We start from the raw sequence: 15,690 nt of genomic DNA, 5'->3' as shown, positions 1-15,690 counted from the left end.
CAGTCATCAGCGTACAAACTGTGATTAACAAATGGAAAATCAGGGGCTCTGTAAAAACAAAACTACAGAGATGAGACCAAAGTGTAACTTTTTGGCCACAACCATAAACGTTACATTTGGAGAGAGGTCAGCAAGGCCTATGATGAAAGGAACACCATTCCTACTGTAAAACACGGAGGTGGATCACTGATGTTTTGGGGATGTGTGAGCTACAAAGGCACAGGACACTTGGTCAAAGTTGAAGAAAAGATGAATGCAGCACATTATCAGCAAATACTGGAAGCAAATTTGCACTCATCAGCCCAAAGCTGCACATGGGATGTACTTGGACATTCCAACATGACAACGATCCAAAACACAAAGCCAAGTCGACCTGTCACTGGCTACAGCAGAACAAAGTGAAGGTTCTGGAGTGGCCATTTCAGTCTCCTGACCTCAATATCATTGTGCCACTCTGGAGAGAGCTCAAGCGCGCATTTCATGCAAGATAGAACAGGAATTTACAGGAACTGGAGGCTTTTTGCCAAGAAGCGTGGGCAGCTTTACCATCTGAGAAAATAAAGAACCTCATCCACAACTACCACAAAAGAATTCAAGCTGTCACTGATGTTAGAGGGGGCAATACATGGTATTAAGAAATGGGGTATGTAAACTTTTGAGCACAACTGTATGTAGATAGTGGCAGACTTTTGGTGAAAATTTTGTCTTCGTACATCTGAATAAACTTATAGAAATCTTGAACTTTTAGCAAATTTACTGCATTTGAGCACATGATTATTTAAATTAACATCAAACTGTAAATTTGTTATAGAAATGACCCTAAATATTGTAGAAATTGTCATTTCCAAATCAGGTAATATATGCACAGCATAGGAAATGGCCATGTATGAAAAGAAATATCAAAGTTTACACATTGGTTGTAAATCATAAGTGCACTTAATTCACAAGTTTTGCAAATAAATATAAATTTAAAGGAACATGCCCAGTAGTTTGCATCCCCAAGCATCTTCTTTCCAGGGGTCTTATTACATTGCAGCTACTCGTGCCAGTGGATGAGTTTCAACAGTACCCAGATGAGGTGGTGATATGTCAGTATTCACACCTGTCTTACAGCAGTGCTGCTGGTGGACATTATCCTAACACAATGTATGGAACAGCTGTGTATTACAGTATCAGCATTTACAAAATGTCATCGAAACTTGGCAGAGAAAATCTGCTGATTGACAATTTATGCTGTGGCGGATTTTACTCTTTGCAATGCATATATCATAACCCAACATAACGCTATACACTTACCCTCTCCATTTCTTTAAAGTCCTCATCTAGCTTGGTACCTTCAGCTCCCCCAACCTTCTCGCTCACTTTCTGTAAGAAAATTAGAACAAATTAATAAAACTTACTAAAACTAGAAAGAGTTCTAGGCCTTAAAACCAAAAAATGTACAGTATACACAATCATACAAGAATTCACTTGGTTCAAACCTTTGTATTGGGTCTTTCTCACTATGAACACAAGTTGCAGCTTCTTTAGGTTACATTCAAATATCTGATTTACTTTTAAAATTTGCAAAAATTGGACAAATGAGCAAACAGTTCCATTAAACTCTATGGGCCAGGCAATATTCACACATTCAGTATTTAGTCAGAAACACCACGGAAAGCTAGAAAATGAGCTGTCATATATACCATCAATGGTTAATGCTGATTCTACTTGGACATTATTTTACATCGGTATCTGTAAGCCAAAACCAAGAGTGGGTGATAAATACAGAAGTGGTGACGTGTTTCTATTATACTTTTCCTAAGATTATCCCAATCTTGATTGTGGCTTACAAATACTGATGGGAAATACTGAATAATTTGATTCCCAGATTAATTTATCGATCATTGCAAATAAGGCTTATTTTTTCATTTATTGAGAAACACTAGTTTCATTTTCTAATTATAATATTCTTGTTGTTGTGATAACTGCATAGACAAGTCTCATCAACATGAATTAGTCAAATGGAGTCCAGAGGTTCTTTAGCGATTCATACCAGGATCCTCATCGTTATATGTGCATGACTCATATTTATAATAGAGCCACCAAGCAAAATTTTAGACGCTCGGAGACTACTTAATGGTTGTGCAGTGTTAAACACGCATTATATATCAGAACATTAAATTACAGGAAATTAATTCTGACACTCCTTACCTTTTCCCTTTAATAAAATGTGCATATATTTATATTTAAGTAAAAATGTCCCAGCAGGAACACGATTAACACCACGGAAAGCTAGAAAATGAGCTGCCATATATACTATCAATGGTTAATGCTGATTCTACTTGGACAATATGCCAATTTTTTTCAGAGAAAGGTGGTCCTACAAAGTACACTGCTCAAAAAAATAAAGGGAACACTTTAATACGACATCCTAGATATCAATGAATGAAATATTCCAGTTGCAAATCTTTATTCATTACATAGTGGCATGTGTTGAGAACAATATTATGATCAATGTAAATCAAAATTAATATCCCATGGATGTCTGTATTTGGAATGATAGTCAAAATCAAATTACAGGCTGATCCAACTTCAGTGGAAATGCCACAAGACAAGGAAATGATGCTCAGTAGGGTGTGTGGCCTCCACGTGCCTGTATGACCTCCCTACATTGCGGGGGCATGCTCCTGATGAGGCGGCATATGTTCTCCAGAGGGATCTCCTCCCAGACCTGGATTAAAGCATCGGTCAACTCTTGGACAGTCTGTGGTACAATGTGGCATTGATGGATGGAATGAGACATGATGTCCCAAATGTGCTCGATTGAATTCAGGATGGGGGAATGGACAGGTGAGTCCCTTGCATCAATGCCTTCCTCATTCAGGAACAAATCACACACTTCAGCCTCATGAGGCTTGTATTGTGACACATCAGAAGGAACCCATGGCCTACTGCATCTGCATATGGTCTCACAATGGGTCTTTGGATCTCATACTGGTACCTAAAGGCAGTCAGGGTACCTCTGGCTAGTACATGGATGGTTGTGCAGCACTCCAAAGAAATGGAGAAAATGTCATAAGTTGTTATGGTGGGCCAGTCCCTTTAGGAACAATAGGATACAGCACAGGTCTCCAACCTGTAGCTCGAGAGCCACATGTGGTTGAGGACCTGTGATGTGTGGCTCGCAACTGTCTGCCAGCGTGGTGCAATAGCACCAGGTGTAGCAAACAGCTATTAAGAGTAGAACTCTAGATGTTGACTTTAATCTGTAGCCCTGGACAGAAGAGCATATCTGAATAGGGGTAAGATATGAAGCTTGGCATACTGCCTTGGTGTGACTTCAGTGTAAACGCTTTGGATGTCATATCATCAATAGGGGTCTCTGGGTGTCACTACTGTGAGTGGGGCAAGAGCTAGATGTGGCTCACGAACCTCACTCAGAGCCGAATATAGCTTGAGACCCTCGCTCAGAGTTGAATGTGGCTCTCAAGATCAGAAAGATTGGAGACCTCTGAGATACAGCATATTAAAATCTCACGGCCCAGGGGGAACTTGATTAAGTTGTGGTTTGATAAGCGACTTTTTTGTTTTGCTGACATAGTTGATAGTCACTCTAGATCCTTGTTACCTTTTGATAAGATACAATTGGGCTTCAAACTCTTTCTATCGGTATTTACAAATTAGGCATTATATGCAGTCTCTTTACTCTTCCTTAGTAGTATCCAAACCAACCCGCTTTGAGAGACTCTGCAGGGCAGGAGTATCGACAAAGGGTCTTATATCTGATATCTATAGGATTTTATTAGACCCATATCCGGAGAAGTCTCCAAGACACTCCTATATGGACAGGTGGGAGGGTTTCTTGGGGGAATCTCTTTCTCCGGGTGTGTGGCAGGGGGTCTGGAGGAAGGCAACTAAGACTTCCACTTGTTATACGTATAAGGAAAACCAGTTTAAATTACTTATGTTTTGGTATCATACTCCTTCGTTATTGCATAAATTTAATCCTAATATATCTGGGCAATGTTGGAGATGCGGTTCTGATGATGGAGACCTAACCCATATTTTTTGGACTTGTTCAATTATACAAGCGTTTTGGAGTAGGGTCAAAACTTTAATGTTCGAAGTTACGGGTCTTCATATTCCATTAGACCCTAAATTCTACTTGCTCAATATCCCCCCATTCCAGATTGGAAGTAGGATTCAGCAGATTCTTTTACATCTGACCACAGCCGCAAGATGTTTAATAGCAAGGAAGTTGAGGCTGGCTTATCCTCCGTCACTTAACGAGTTGCATTCCCGCATACAGGACATACGAAGTATGGAACATCTCACTGCTTTAATAAATAATACGTTTGAAAGTTTTGAAGCAACGTGGAATCTGTGGGACTTATACTGGGCTCGGAAGACTTAGTATCGATATTTACTCAGCAAAATGTGCCATCTTTCCCTGGGATCTTTCCTCCTTCCCTCCCTCGTGTTTCACGGTCTTGCCAATTATATTTGTCTCTATTATGTTTGTTAACTGTTTTGCATTGAATGATTACATGCATTGTATCTTGATGTGTTATCATTCTGTAAATTTCTATTGGAAAATCAATAAATATCCAGTTATATAAAAAAAAATCCTACGGCCCAATCCTTCTTGCCTCCAACCTCCATAAGCATTAGAATGAATGTGCAACAAGTCTGCTAAAATCTAGAGGTTTAGCTGACATTAATCTAATGCACAGATTATATGTTTTCTATGACCAAACACAACAGATCTGGAGATCTGATTACCTACATATATATTATACACATATTCAAGTAAGCCCCAGTTAACAAGCGCAAATGAATTGAAACAGAAGACATAATAAGGTTAGATTAGCACATTTATAAGAATTGTATCTGTCATTTCTATTAATAAGGAATGAATAGCTGTCACCAGCTTTGCTAGACTAATTTCTGTGCAAAATAATGGAGCACATGTTTTATTTTGCCAGATGATTTCCTATTCAAGCTAGACCTTTTTTTATCATTCTTTACACTAGACTATTTTTGATTTTTACGTTTAGCTTTTTTTGTTGTTTTTTTTTTAGGTATGGCTTCTCTGTCTGGGACTACTTTCTAAAATATGGCAAACATGCATCTATTTTGAAATGTTTTTCCAAGTGTTATATGCTACTACTCTAATATTATGACTGGATTCACACAAGACATTCTTATGACCTGCCAGCATGTGATATATCAGGCAACTCCACTCTCCATTCCTCGCCTGAACGTAGGTTATAGTCTGCTCAGTTTCTAGCTTCCTGTTTTGGCGTTTTCCTGTTTTGTCTCACTTGTTATCAACCGGGCTTGCCTTCTCATTTACCCTGATATATCTACTCCTGACCTCAGCTACGAATTCTGAACTTGTGCTGCCTGCCCCGACATCGGACCATCTAAGCTTCTGTCTCGCCTACCTGTACCGTGCACCCAAGTCTCTGACCCTTTGATTGGCTGCTGCAATCCCGGGAACTGTCCTGGAGTGGTATCTGGTGTCTACAGGTGGCTCAGCCTATCCTCACCATCAGAGGCTCTAATAAATACCTGGTAGACACTTAGTTACGCACCTCAAGGTAAGCCTGGTTTATGGCGCAGTCGGTCCACATCCACAAGTGTATATTTCTTTGCAACTGAAAGATGTGCCAACTTTATTAAGAGGCGCTTGCTTCATAATTAATTTGATACATCTTAAGCGAGCCCACAATTCATAAAGACTGGTGTGCTAAACGCAGTCTTGATGAATTGAGGATAGATACTGCTTTGTAAAATATACTCGATTTTGTCTTCAAAAACTGCATAAACCTGAACATGTGACAGTTCAATGGTCACATAGCACAGATAAGCTGAGAAATCTGTATGGAAAATCTGCAGCCTGTTACAGCAATCAATGAAATTAAATTCAGATCACAAAATCTGTGATAAATCTGCACATAACTCATACTGATTTGGCTGAGTATTAGGGATTTGCGGACCGGTGGAATTTCGGGTTCTGGTACCTGATCTGAATTTTTTAGAAAGTTCAGTTAGGGTACCACACCATTACTCGAATGTCCACCAGAACCCGAACCCCATTGAAAATAATGGATGCCCAAACTGCTAAGAAAATTTTTAAAAATTATCTCTCCCTTTGACTTACCCCGGCCACTATACCGGACTTCAGCAGAAAGTCCATGCTTGGCGTTCAGGCCCGAACAGTAACTACCCGGTACGAACGTCGAACACGTCTGTTCAGGTTCGCCCATCTCTAATGAGGATTCTTGCTGGTGAAAGGGAATTTATTAGCTTATATACGCACACAGCAAGTATATGTTATGGGGAACATTTTAATATTTAAACAGCTCTGCTAAGACCTAAGCTTTTCTAATATGTTCTCCTGTACATCTGATTACATTACACCTAGATTAATATCAAAAGCATTACATAAAAATGGGGATTTAGTTTGATTTTTTTATAGATATTTTCAGATTAGCCCCTACCCCAAGAAATTGTTCACTATTGTACATTATTTCTAAGCTCCTTTTTTGAGGATTCACATAACAGAACAGCACAGTAGTTAGCAGTGTTGCATTGCATCCCTAGAGTTTTTGGCTCAACATCCGCACGGATTTTGTATGTTTTCCCAATGATTGCGTGTGTTTCTCTCCACATTCCAAAAACAAACTGATAGGCTAATTGGAATCATACAGTATATAATTGGCCCCAGAGTGCATTTGCCTCAACAAATTTTGTTTCTCTTCCAAAAACTTTCCATCTTGCTGCCAGATGCTTAAAGAAGTTTAAGGGTTTTGTACATAGAAAAACCATAAAGTTTTCTTCACACAGTCTAATTTCTGTCATTTTAAAGTAATGCTAACACAACTGTATTTTCTTTCTGAACGTGAAAAAACCTGCAGTGTTCAGACCAATGTTATTTAATAGTGCCAATGATGCCGTCATTCCTCCAAAGTGTCCCAGGAGCCATTTTTCAAGATGACAATTCTATGCCTCATGTTACTCTTGCTACTTTGAGCAATCTTCATGGCCTAAATATCCTACTAAAGCCTGCAGAGTCTCCGGTCTTGTCTCCCAACAAGCACATATGGGACATAATTGGTTGGAAATTTCAAAGGAAGCTGTCAGCAGAGGATCTTGAGGGTTTGCATACCCAAGTTAATTCAGCACGACAGGACATTCCCCAGACAAACATTAATTATCTCAATGATATAATGCCAAGGCATATATTTCTGTCAGTGGCGCTCATACTCATATTGCATAAATAGATATGTTTAGAAAATTTTGTTTCCATTTTTTCATTTGCATATCATTAACGTGTTAATCGATCCTGTGATTTCCATAATTTCACAAATTTTTCTTCTGTGAGGAATGTGTAAACAGTATAACATAGAGGAGTAGACTTGGCAGGTTAGTATGCAAAGTCTTTTTAAACTACACAGATGACTGTTGATGTAGTAAAATCTAGTTTCTTTATATCTTCAGAAAGCTTATATATATATATATATATATTATACAATAAAACCCTTCTACTATAAAAATAATTTCTGTGGTTGCACATAATTTTTTAGAAGGAATAGTACTAAAGATGTATTACGTCTTGGCAGTGAATGTTAGAGTCATGCTACAAGGAAAGAAAATAGCAAGAGAGCAATGCATTAGTGATAAAGGAAGGATAAAAGAATAGCCAACCCTATCAGGTTATATAACATGACATGTCCTAATCTAGCAGGGCCTGGATGTGTTACAAACCAGCCATTAACATCAAAATGACAACCAAAGAGCTGTTGCTATGGACTTAGTGAACAGAGGAATACAAGAATATAAAAAGAAAAGCAGAAGACAAAATAAATGTAGGAAAGAAGAAAAAATATTTGAAAGAGCTATCAATCCTTCTAGCTTTTAAATTTTATGACTACTCCCAAGTTAAAGAGGTTGTCCTCTTCTTTTCCGTTGATGGCCTAGGATAGGTCATCAATACCTGATCTGACAGGGTCCGCCACCCGACAACCCCGACCGAGCTGCTCCGCCTACTTGTAGTGGCTGCCACAGGGTACTGCACATCCGCCTCCTATTCAAATCAATAGGAGGCTAATTTGCAGTAACCTAGGGCAGCCACTACAAGTAGACTGAGGAGCTCGTTAAGTGAGTATTTCCGGTTACCGACAGAAATGTCGCACCCCGGCCGATCAGACACTGATGACCTATCCTAAGGATAGGTCATCAATGTAAAAGTTGAGGACAACTTCTTTAAGCATTGCCAGAGATTAAAATGGTATAAGAATCTACATAAGCTATCAACTATCCACAATTATAGGGCATAATTGTTAGATTAGTGTAAATTTCTGAGACTTCCTTAGCAGCAAAATTGTGCATAACGAAGTGACAGTGATGAAGATAGCGGAGGGAAGAGCAACATTGACCTATCTTCAGAACAAATAGGAGCTCATGGCAGTGGAAAAATAATAAAGCTTCATTGTCATAGGAGAAGTCTGTTATAAGCCGTCTGCGATTCTGATCAACAATAAGGCTAGATTCACACATCCGACGTAAGCAAACAGTGTGCCGTCAGCATTTATCTCATACAGAACACTGACCTATAGAGTTTCATTGATCCATGCACACATTCATTTTAAAAACGGGTCCATGTTTCCAGTCCATGAGATTCAGACCATGTTCAATTCTTATAAGATTTGTGGATCAGACTCGGCCAAACAAATCTATAGGGAACTGTATTATTTGGAACACGGAAGACATACATTGTATATTTAAGGCTACCTTCACACTTGCGTTTTTCTGCGCTGCATTTTTGCGCATAAATGCGCATGCGTTTTTTTTCCCTATACTTAACATGGGTGTGCATTGTCATGCGTTTGTACGCGTTTGCATGCGCATGCGTTTTTTTGTAGTGTGCGCCCGGGCGCACAAAATGCATCCTGTTGCATTTTTTGTGCGTCCGACCTGTCTGAAAAAAATGCATGCGCATGCAATGCGCACAAAATTCACCCATAAACCCATTAAAGTTTATGGGAGCGCTGACGTGCGCATAGTCATGCGCACGTCAGTGCAAAAAAGCGCATGTGGTTTTTTGGGAAAAAACATGTGCAAAAAACAAGTAAAAAGCATAAAAACGCATGATGCGTTTTTTTATGCGCATTTGCACTGCACACGCAGCGCAGCGTAAAAAAACGCAAGTGTGAAAGTAGCCTAAGAGCTAGGTTCTCTGGGTCTTGTCCATCTCAAGTAACATACCCTGCGGTTAGAGCTCTGTTCCTCAACCACCCGGGCAGCCATATTTTTATTTTTGAATATTTTTTTGCTACATAGTTTTTATTACAAGTAGGGGTAAGTGGCTCAACCAATACGTGTGTGGACATGTTGAATGGTAAATCTGTCAATGTTGGTGTGTTTATAGACGTTTAAGCATTAGTTATAAAAGATAGAATATATGAATTCTTTATTTGATTGAATTGTTTTGTCAGAGTTTATATTTACCCGCTATTACTTATTTTAATGTTAATTAAGCAATACAATAAATGGCTTAAAGGGAAGAAAATGAAAACATATGCCATCGTTACTCCATTACTAAAGAAACTCACTCTCGACCCATCCTGCACAAACAACTACAGACCAGTCTCCAATCTCCCCTTCATCTCTAAACTATTGGAGCGCCTAGTTTACTCCCGCCTTACCCGTTACCTCTCCACTCAATCCCTTGTAGATCCTTCAGTCTGGCTTCCGCCCACTACATTCGACTGAAACTGCACTCATCATAGTGACCAATGACCTTCTGACAGCAAAATGTAACAGTGACCACTCTCTGCTCATTCTTCTTGACCTATCTGCAGCTTTCGATACTGTTGACCACCATCTCCTACTCTCTAGGCTCCAGTCACTAGACATTAAGGACACTGCTCTCTCCTGGTTCTCTTCCTATCTTTCTGACCGCTCCTTCAGTGTTTTGTTCTCTGGCTCCATGTCATAATCTCTTCCTCTCGCTGTCGGGGTACCTCAGGGCTCAGTCCCTGGCCCCCTTCTCTTCTCTCTCTACACGGCCCCAATTGGACAGACCATCAGCAGATTTGGCTTTCAGTACCATCTTTATGCTGATGACACACAACTATACACGTCATTCCCCGACCTTACCCCCGCTGTACTACAGAACGCCAGTGACTGTCTGTCCGCAGTCTCCAACATCATGTCCGCTCTCTGAAACTCAACCTCTCCAAAATTGAACTTCTTCTGCTCCCGCCGTCTACTAACCTCCCTAAATCTGACATTTCCCTCTCCATGGGTGGCACTATAGTAACACCCCGGTAGCAGGCGCGCTGTCTGGGTGTTATATTTGACACCAATCGCTCCTTCACATCCCATATATAATCTCTTTCCCGCTCTTGCCACTTGCACCTAAAGAACATCTCTAGAATCCGCCCTTTTCTCATCATGGAAACAACAAAAACCCTCACTGTAGCACTGATCCACTCCCGCCTGGATTAGGCTAGTTTCACACTAGCGTTTATGAGCGCAGCGACGGCCTGCGCACGGCCGCCGCTAAGCCCCGCCCCTGCCGTGCCTCCGCCGGTAGCTCCGCCCACCGGCGCATGACGCTGCATGCGTCCCCTATCTTTATCACTGGGGGCGCAGGCCATGCGCAATATGCGTTTGGCGGCGCATGCGCTTTTTTGACGGTGCGCCGGCGCAACCAAACTGCAGCAGGTTGCGTTTGGCGCAGGTCGGCGCACCGTCAAAAGGACGCATGCGCCGCCAAACGCATATTGCACACGGCCTGCGCCCCCAGTGATAAAGATAGGGGACGCAGGACGCATGCAGCGTCATGCGCCGGTAGGCGGAGCTACCGGCGGAGGCGGGGCTTAGCGGCGGCCGTGCGCAGGCCGTCGCTGCGCTCATAAACGCTAGTGTGAAACTAGCCTTACTGCAACGCTCTATTAATTGGCCTCCCTGTTACTCGACTATCCCCTCTCCAGTCCATACTTAATGCAGCAGCCAGAGTCATCTATCTGGCTAATCGGTACTCGGATGCGTCTGCTCTTCGCAAGTCCTTACACTGGCTGCCCATTCATTATAGGATCCAATTCAAAGTAATTGTTCTCACCCACAAAGCTCTCCACAGTGCAGCACCCCCCTACATCTCCTCCCTCATTTCTATCGGCCTAACCGACCGCTGCGCTCAGCAAATGACTGTCGACTAACCTCTGCACTAATCCGTACCTCCCACTCCCGACTCCAAGACTTCTCCTGCGCTGCGCCAATCCTCTGGAATGCTCTACCCCAAGAAATTAGGACTATCCACAATTTGCAAAGCTTTAGGCGCTCCCTCAAAACACATTTGTTCAGAGCGGCCTATCACGTTCACTAATCAAAATCATTCTATGTGTAAGTGTGCATGAGTAGCCCATTCACTATCTCCATCCATCCCTCACTCCCTCAAGATGGCTGGACCATCATTGTAAATACACACCTGTACTTTGTATCTCCCCCACCTCATTATTGATTGTAAGCTCTCACGAGCAGGGTTGTCTTATTTTGCTTTAATTATTGTATTGTTAAAGTTGTTACTTATGACTTGTGTTTTGAAACTGTTAAACTGTAAAGCTCTGCGGAATATGTTGGCGCTATATAAATAAAGATTATTATTATTATTATTATTATTATTATTATTACTAAAATTGCGGTTTTTCAGTTACAGCACCTCCCTAAAAAAAAATGCAAAAAAAAAAAATTAGTGCGGTAATAATGAGAAAGGCTTTTTCGTACCATAAGCCGATTTACATCATGTTGATAACCTAACTATACCTGATACTTAGCAGATTGTACCTGAACCACGCAGCTTGCAGCTAGACCGTATGAATTATAGATACTCAAATCATCTAAAATTCAGATATTCATGATTTACCGTAAGCACATACCTCTGTTCATCTGCTTACAGCAAAACACACTATTCTTGAACCGGATTTCAAAATCAAAGCAAGAATGCATAGAACAGGACTGGAGATGGTATCATTAGCAAAATTCCAGGAGATGAAAGACACAGAAAAGTGGAGATTTATCCAGGACAACGCTTTTTAACTAACAAAGGCACCAGTCACTGTGATGGCGCAGGATATCAATAAAGCACTTCACAATCCCAAAAGAATAAAGTTCTTGTATAAATAAAGGCTTACAAATAAGGGCAATGAAACTGAGCAGCACTATTGATAGAGATTAGATTTATGACAGCCAGAATAGAAAATAAGGCAACTTGAGCATAATGCACATAATGGATCTCCACAGCTCCACACATTTTATTGACAGTTTTATAACAGTGTTTTCTGATGAAGCACCAAGTGATAAAAGGGTGGAGGAGCAATGGCCAAGACATTGAACTGGTAGAAAAAGGGAATGCATGGGGAGAGATGAATTATGCTCAGGTTGAATTGATAGCAATGTGTGAATTGAAAAGCACAACAGGGAAAAAGAAATCATTATATCTGCTGGCCGGTCTGAAATAGATGTGCAAGTTTCTTTGTATATACACACAGGGAATGACAACATTAATTTAAAGAAATGCAAATTTGCATTTTTTGAAAGGTAGCAAAAAAAAAAAAAAAAAACTTTCTCACTTTTTGTTTCATTGCAGCCATTTGGTAAATTCAAAAAAGTTATTTTTTTTCTCATTAATGCACACTCTGCACCCCATCGTGACTGAAAAAAACAGAAATGTATACATTTTTGCAAATTTATTAAAAAAGAAAAATTGAAATATCACATGGTCATAAGTACTCAGACCCTTTGCTCAGTATTGAGTAGAAGCACCCTTTTGAGCTAGTACAGCCATGAGTCTTCTTGGGAATGATGAAACAAGATTTTCACACCTGGATTTGGGGATCCTCTGCCATTCTTCCCTGCAGATCCTCTCCAGTTCCGTCAGGTTGGATGGTGAACAGCCATTTTCAGGCCTCTCCAGAGATGCTCAATTAGGTTTAGGTCAGGGCTCTGGCTGGACCAGTCAAGAATGGTCACAGAGTTGTTTTGAAACCACTCCTTTGTTATTTTAGCTGTGTGCTTAGGGTCATGGTCTTGTTGGATGGTGAACCTTCGGCCAACTGTGAGGTCCATTGTAATGGGCAGGTGATGAGCAGTGCCTGTTTTTCTCCACACATACTGCTTAGAATTATCACCAAAAAGCTCTATCTTTGTCTCATCAGACCAGAGAATCTTATTTCTCATAGTCTGGGAGCCCTTCATGTGTTTTTTTAGCAAACTCTGTGTGGACTTTCATATGTCTGGCACTGAGGAGAGGTTTCCTTCGGGCCACTCTGCCATAAAGGAGACTAGTGGAGGGCTGCAGTGATAGTTGATTTTGTGGAACTTTCTCCCATCTCCCTACTGCATCTGTGGAGCTCAGCCACAGTGATTTTGGGGTTCTTCTTTACCTCTATTCACCAAGGCTCTTCTCCCACGATTGCTCAGTTTGGCTGGATGGCCAGGTCTAGGAAGACTTCTGGTGGTCCCAAACTTCTTCCATTTAAGGATTATGGAGTCCACTGTGCTCTTAGGAACCTTGAGTACTGCAGAAATTCTTTCATAACCTTGGCCAGATGTGTGCCTTGCCCACAATTCAGTCTCCGAGCTCCTTGACCAGTTCCTTTGACCTCATGATTCTCATTTGGTCTGACATGCACTGTGAGCTGTGAGTGTCATGATCCAGGCTGGATCTGACAGTTTAAATGCAAAAGTGAACTTTTTTTTTCCTTTGGCTTGGTGCCAAAGTGTGTTGTGATTGCCCCCGGTGGCCATTAGAATTATTACACGTGGTGTTTCATTCTAAGTTGCCCGGTGGTGGTGTGTTGTATCGCACCTTAGTTTTAGGGTTAATGTGCACGCAATTACAAATCAGGTGTTAGGCTCTATAAAAAGGGAGCCAGGTGGGTCCAATGACTGTTGGTGATATTGTGTGTCATTTTGCAAGTAAGCCTGGGGGAGGAAGGAGCTGAACATGAGTCCTGCGCAGCCCAGTCAGAGGAGACAAGTGGCAGCTAGGTGGTCTGCAAGAAGGGCTGGCATGGCGTGGTGGAGTCACAGTTTATGGTGTCGGCAGGAGGTGTTTGCATGGCTTGGTGGAGTGGCGACGATGGTGAGAGTTGCACTCACCATGCTGGACCTGGTGGCTGAGAGCTGGACTCAAGCATGCTTGACTTTTTGGACAGAAGCTGAACTCATCATTGGGACTCTGTTACTGGACAGCTGCAATTGGTTGTGGACTCTGCTCCAAGGCTGCACTATGGTGATGGATCCGGGTGGAGAAGAAGATGCACACAGGTGGTGGGCTCTGTTGCTAGGAGCGTACGCAACAGAGCAAAGCTAAGTGGTGTTTCCCCTGTTTTGTCATCTCTCCTCATGTGTGTTTTAGTGCAGTGGTGGGATTAGTTTCCACACCGACCAATTCCCTAGTGAGGGTTTAGGTCAGGGCGAGCTAGGGGTTTTAGGTTCCTGTTGCGCGCCCGATGCGGAACCAGCATAGGGAACGTTAGGAGTGCAGGGACACTGGCTCAGGGGAGCTCAGGAGGTCTCCACTTCCCTATTCCCTATCGCATGGCCCACCATTGTTAATGTTTCCCAGCTTTCCCTTATTATTTAAATTCGCCTTACTGGAGGTGGGGTTTCCAGATTTACGTGTAATACCTAAATTCACCTGTTGGAGGCGGCGTATCCAGCTGCACGTCTTATTATTTAAATTCGCCCCACTGGAGGCGGTGTATCGAGGGTCACGTGACAGTGAGGTCATACAGTATATAGACAGGTGGGTGCCTTTATAAATCAAGTCATATCAGTTTAATTAAACACAGCTGGACTCCAATGAAGGCGTAGAACCATCTCAAGGAGAATCACAAGGAAATGGACAGCATGTGACTTTAATATGAGTGTCTGAGCACAGGGTCTGAATACTAATGACCATGTGATATTTCAGTTTTTGGGTAAATTAATGAGAAAAAAATTAGCTTTTTTGAATTTACCAAATGGATGCAATGAAGCAAAGAGTTTAAAAATTAAAGGAGTCTGAATACTTTCTCTACCCACTGTAGATATGACTTTTTAAATTATAGCTACCAGTGATTCGCATAAAAAGGACATGCAGTGAAAACAAAGGATGCGGGGGAAATTCATCAAAGTTTTACGACAGAAAATTGAAAAATTGCACCATTTTTGTGTAATAAAAAGCTGCGCAAACATTTTGCAACTTTTAGTGTAATCCCCAGTTTGAAGCAGCTCTTCCAAAATTGTCAGAGATGATGAAGGAAACAAACCAGGGTGCATCCACTGTGTGAAACCTTTAAAACACAATTGCAATGGTGAGGCAAGGAGAGACTCACCTTATAGGGTTGTGAAGCTTCGGTCACAACACCTACAAACGCATGAAACAGCTGCTGCAGTCTGCACGGGGTCCAAAGACTTGTAAGTGAAGATGGCTATAAGGTGTAATGATACACTGCGCTGCTGTAGGTATAATTCAAGGAACTCTATTGATGCCAATAAAGATGAAGATAGAGATGATGAAGGGCAGAGATGGGACAGATGATGGGTATGCCCGGCATCAAACTCTGCAAAATAGCAAACGATACTTATGCCAGAAATGCTACCTCAGTCGCTGACTGGAGAAACATTACTGGCCAGACACATAGGAGATAC

The 15,690-nt window shown here is 41.5% G+C and overlaps 1 protein-coding gene across 2 annotated transcripts in view; it reads right to left on the bottom strand.

Annotated features, from left to right (window-relative positions):
- SH3GL2 (SH3 domain containing GRB2 like 2, endophilin A1) overlaps positions 1–15,690 on the bottom strand; it is a 285,217-nt gene that overhangs the window by 112,914 nt on the left and 156,613 nt on the right. For both annotated transcript variants that reach the window (XM_073552479.1, XM_073552480.1), the window contains exon 2: positions 1,297–1,365. In XM_073552479.1, coding sequence (XP_073408580.1) covers positions 1,297–1,365 — 69 coding nt within the window. The remainder of the gene's footprint in view (positions 1–1,296; positions 1,366–15,690) is intronic.

Source organism: Dendrobates tinctorius, unplaced genomic scaffold, assembly GCF_039654945.1.
Source record: "Dendrobates tinctorius isolate UK_male_01 unplaced genomic scaffold, ASM3965494v1 ptg000191l, whole genome shotgun sequence".
Classification (NCBI taxonomy): domain Eukaryota; kingdom Metazoa; phylum Chordata; class Amphibia; order Anura; family Dendrobatidae; genus Dendrobates; species Dendrobates tinctorius.
This window is presented reverse-complemented; position numbering and strand designations above follow the sequence as displayed.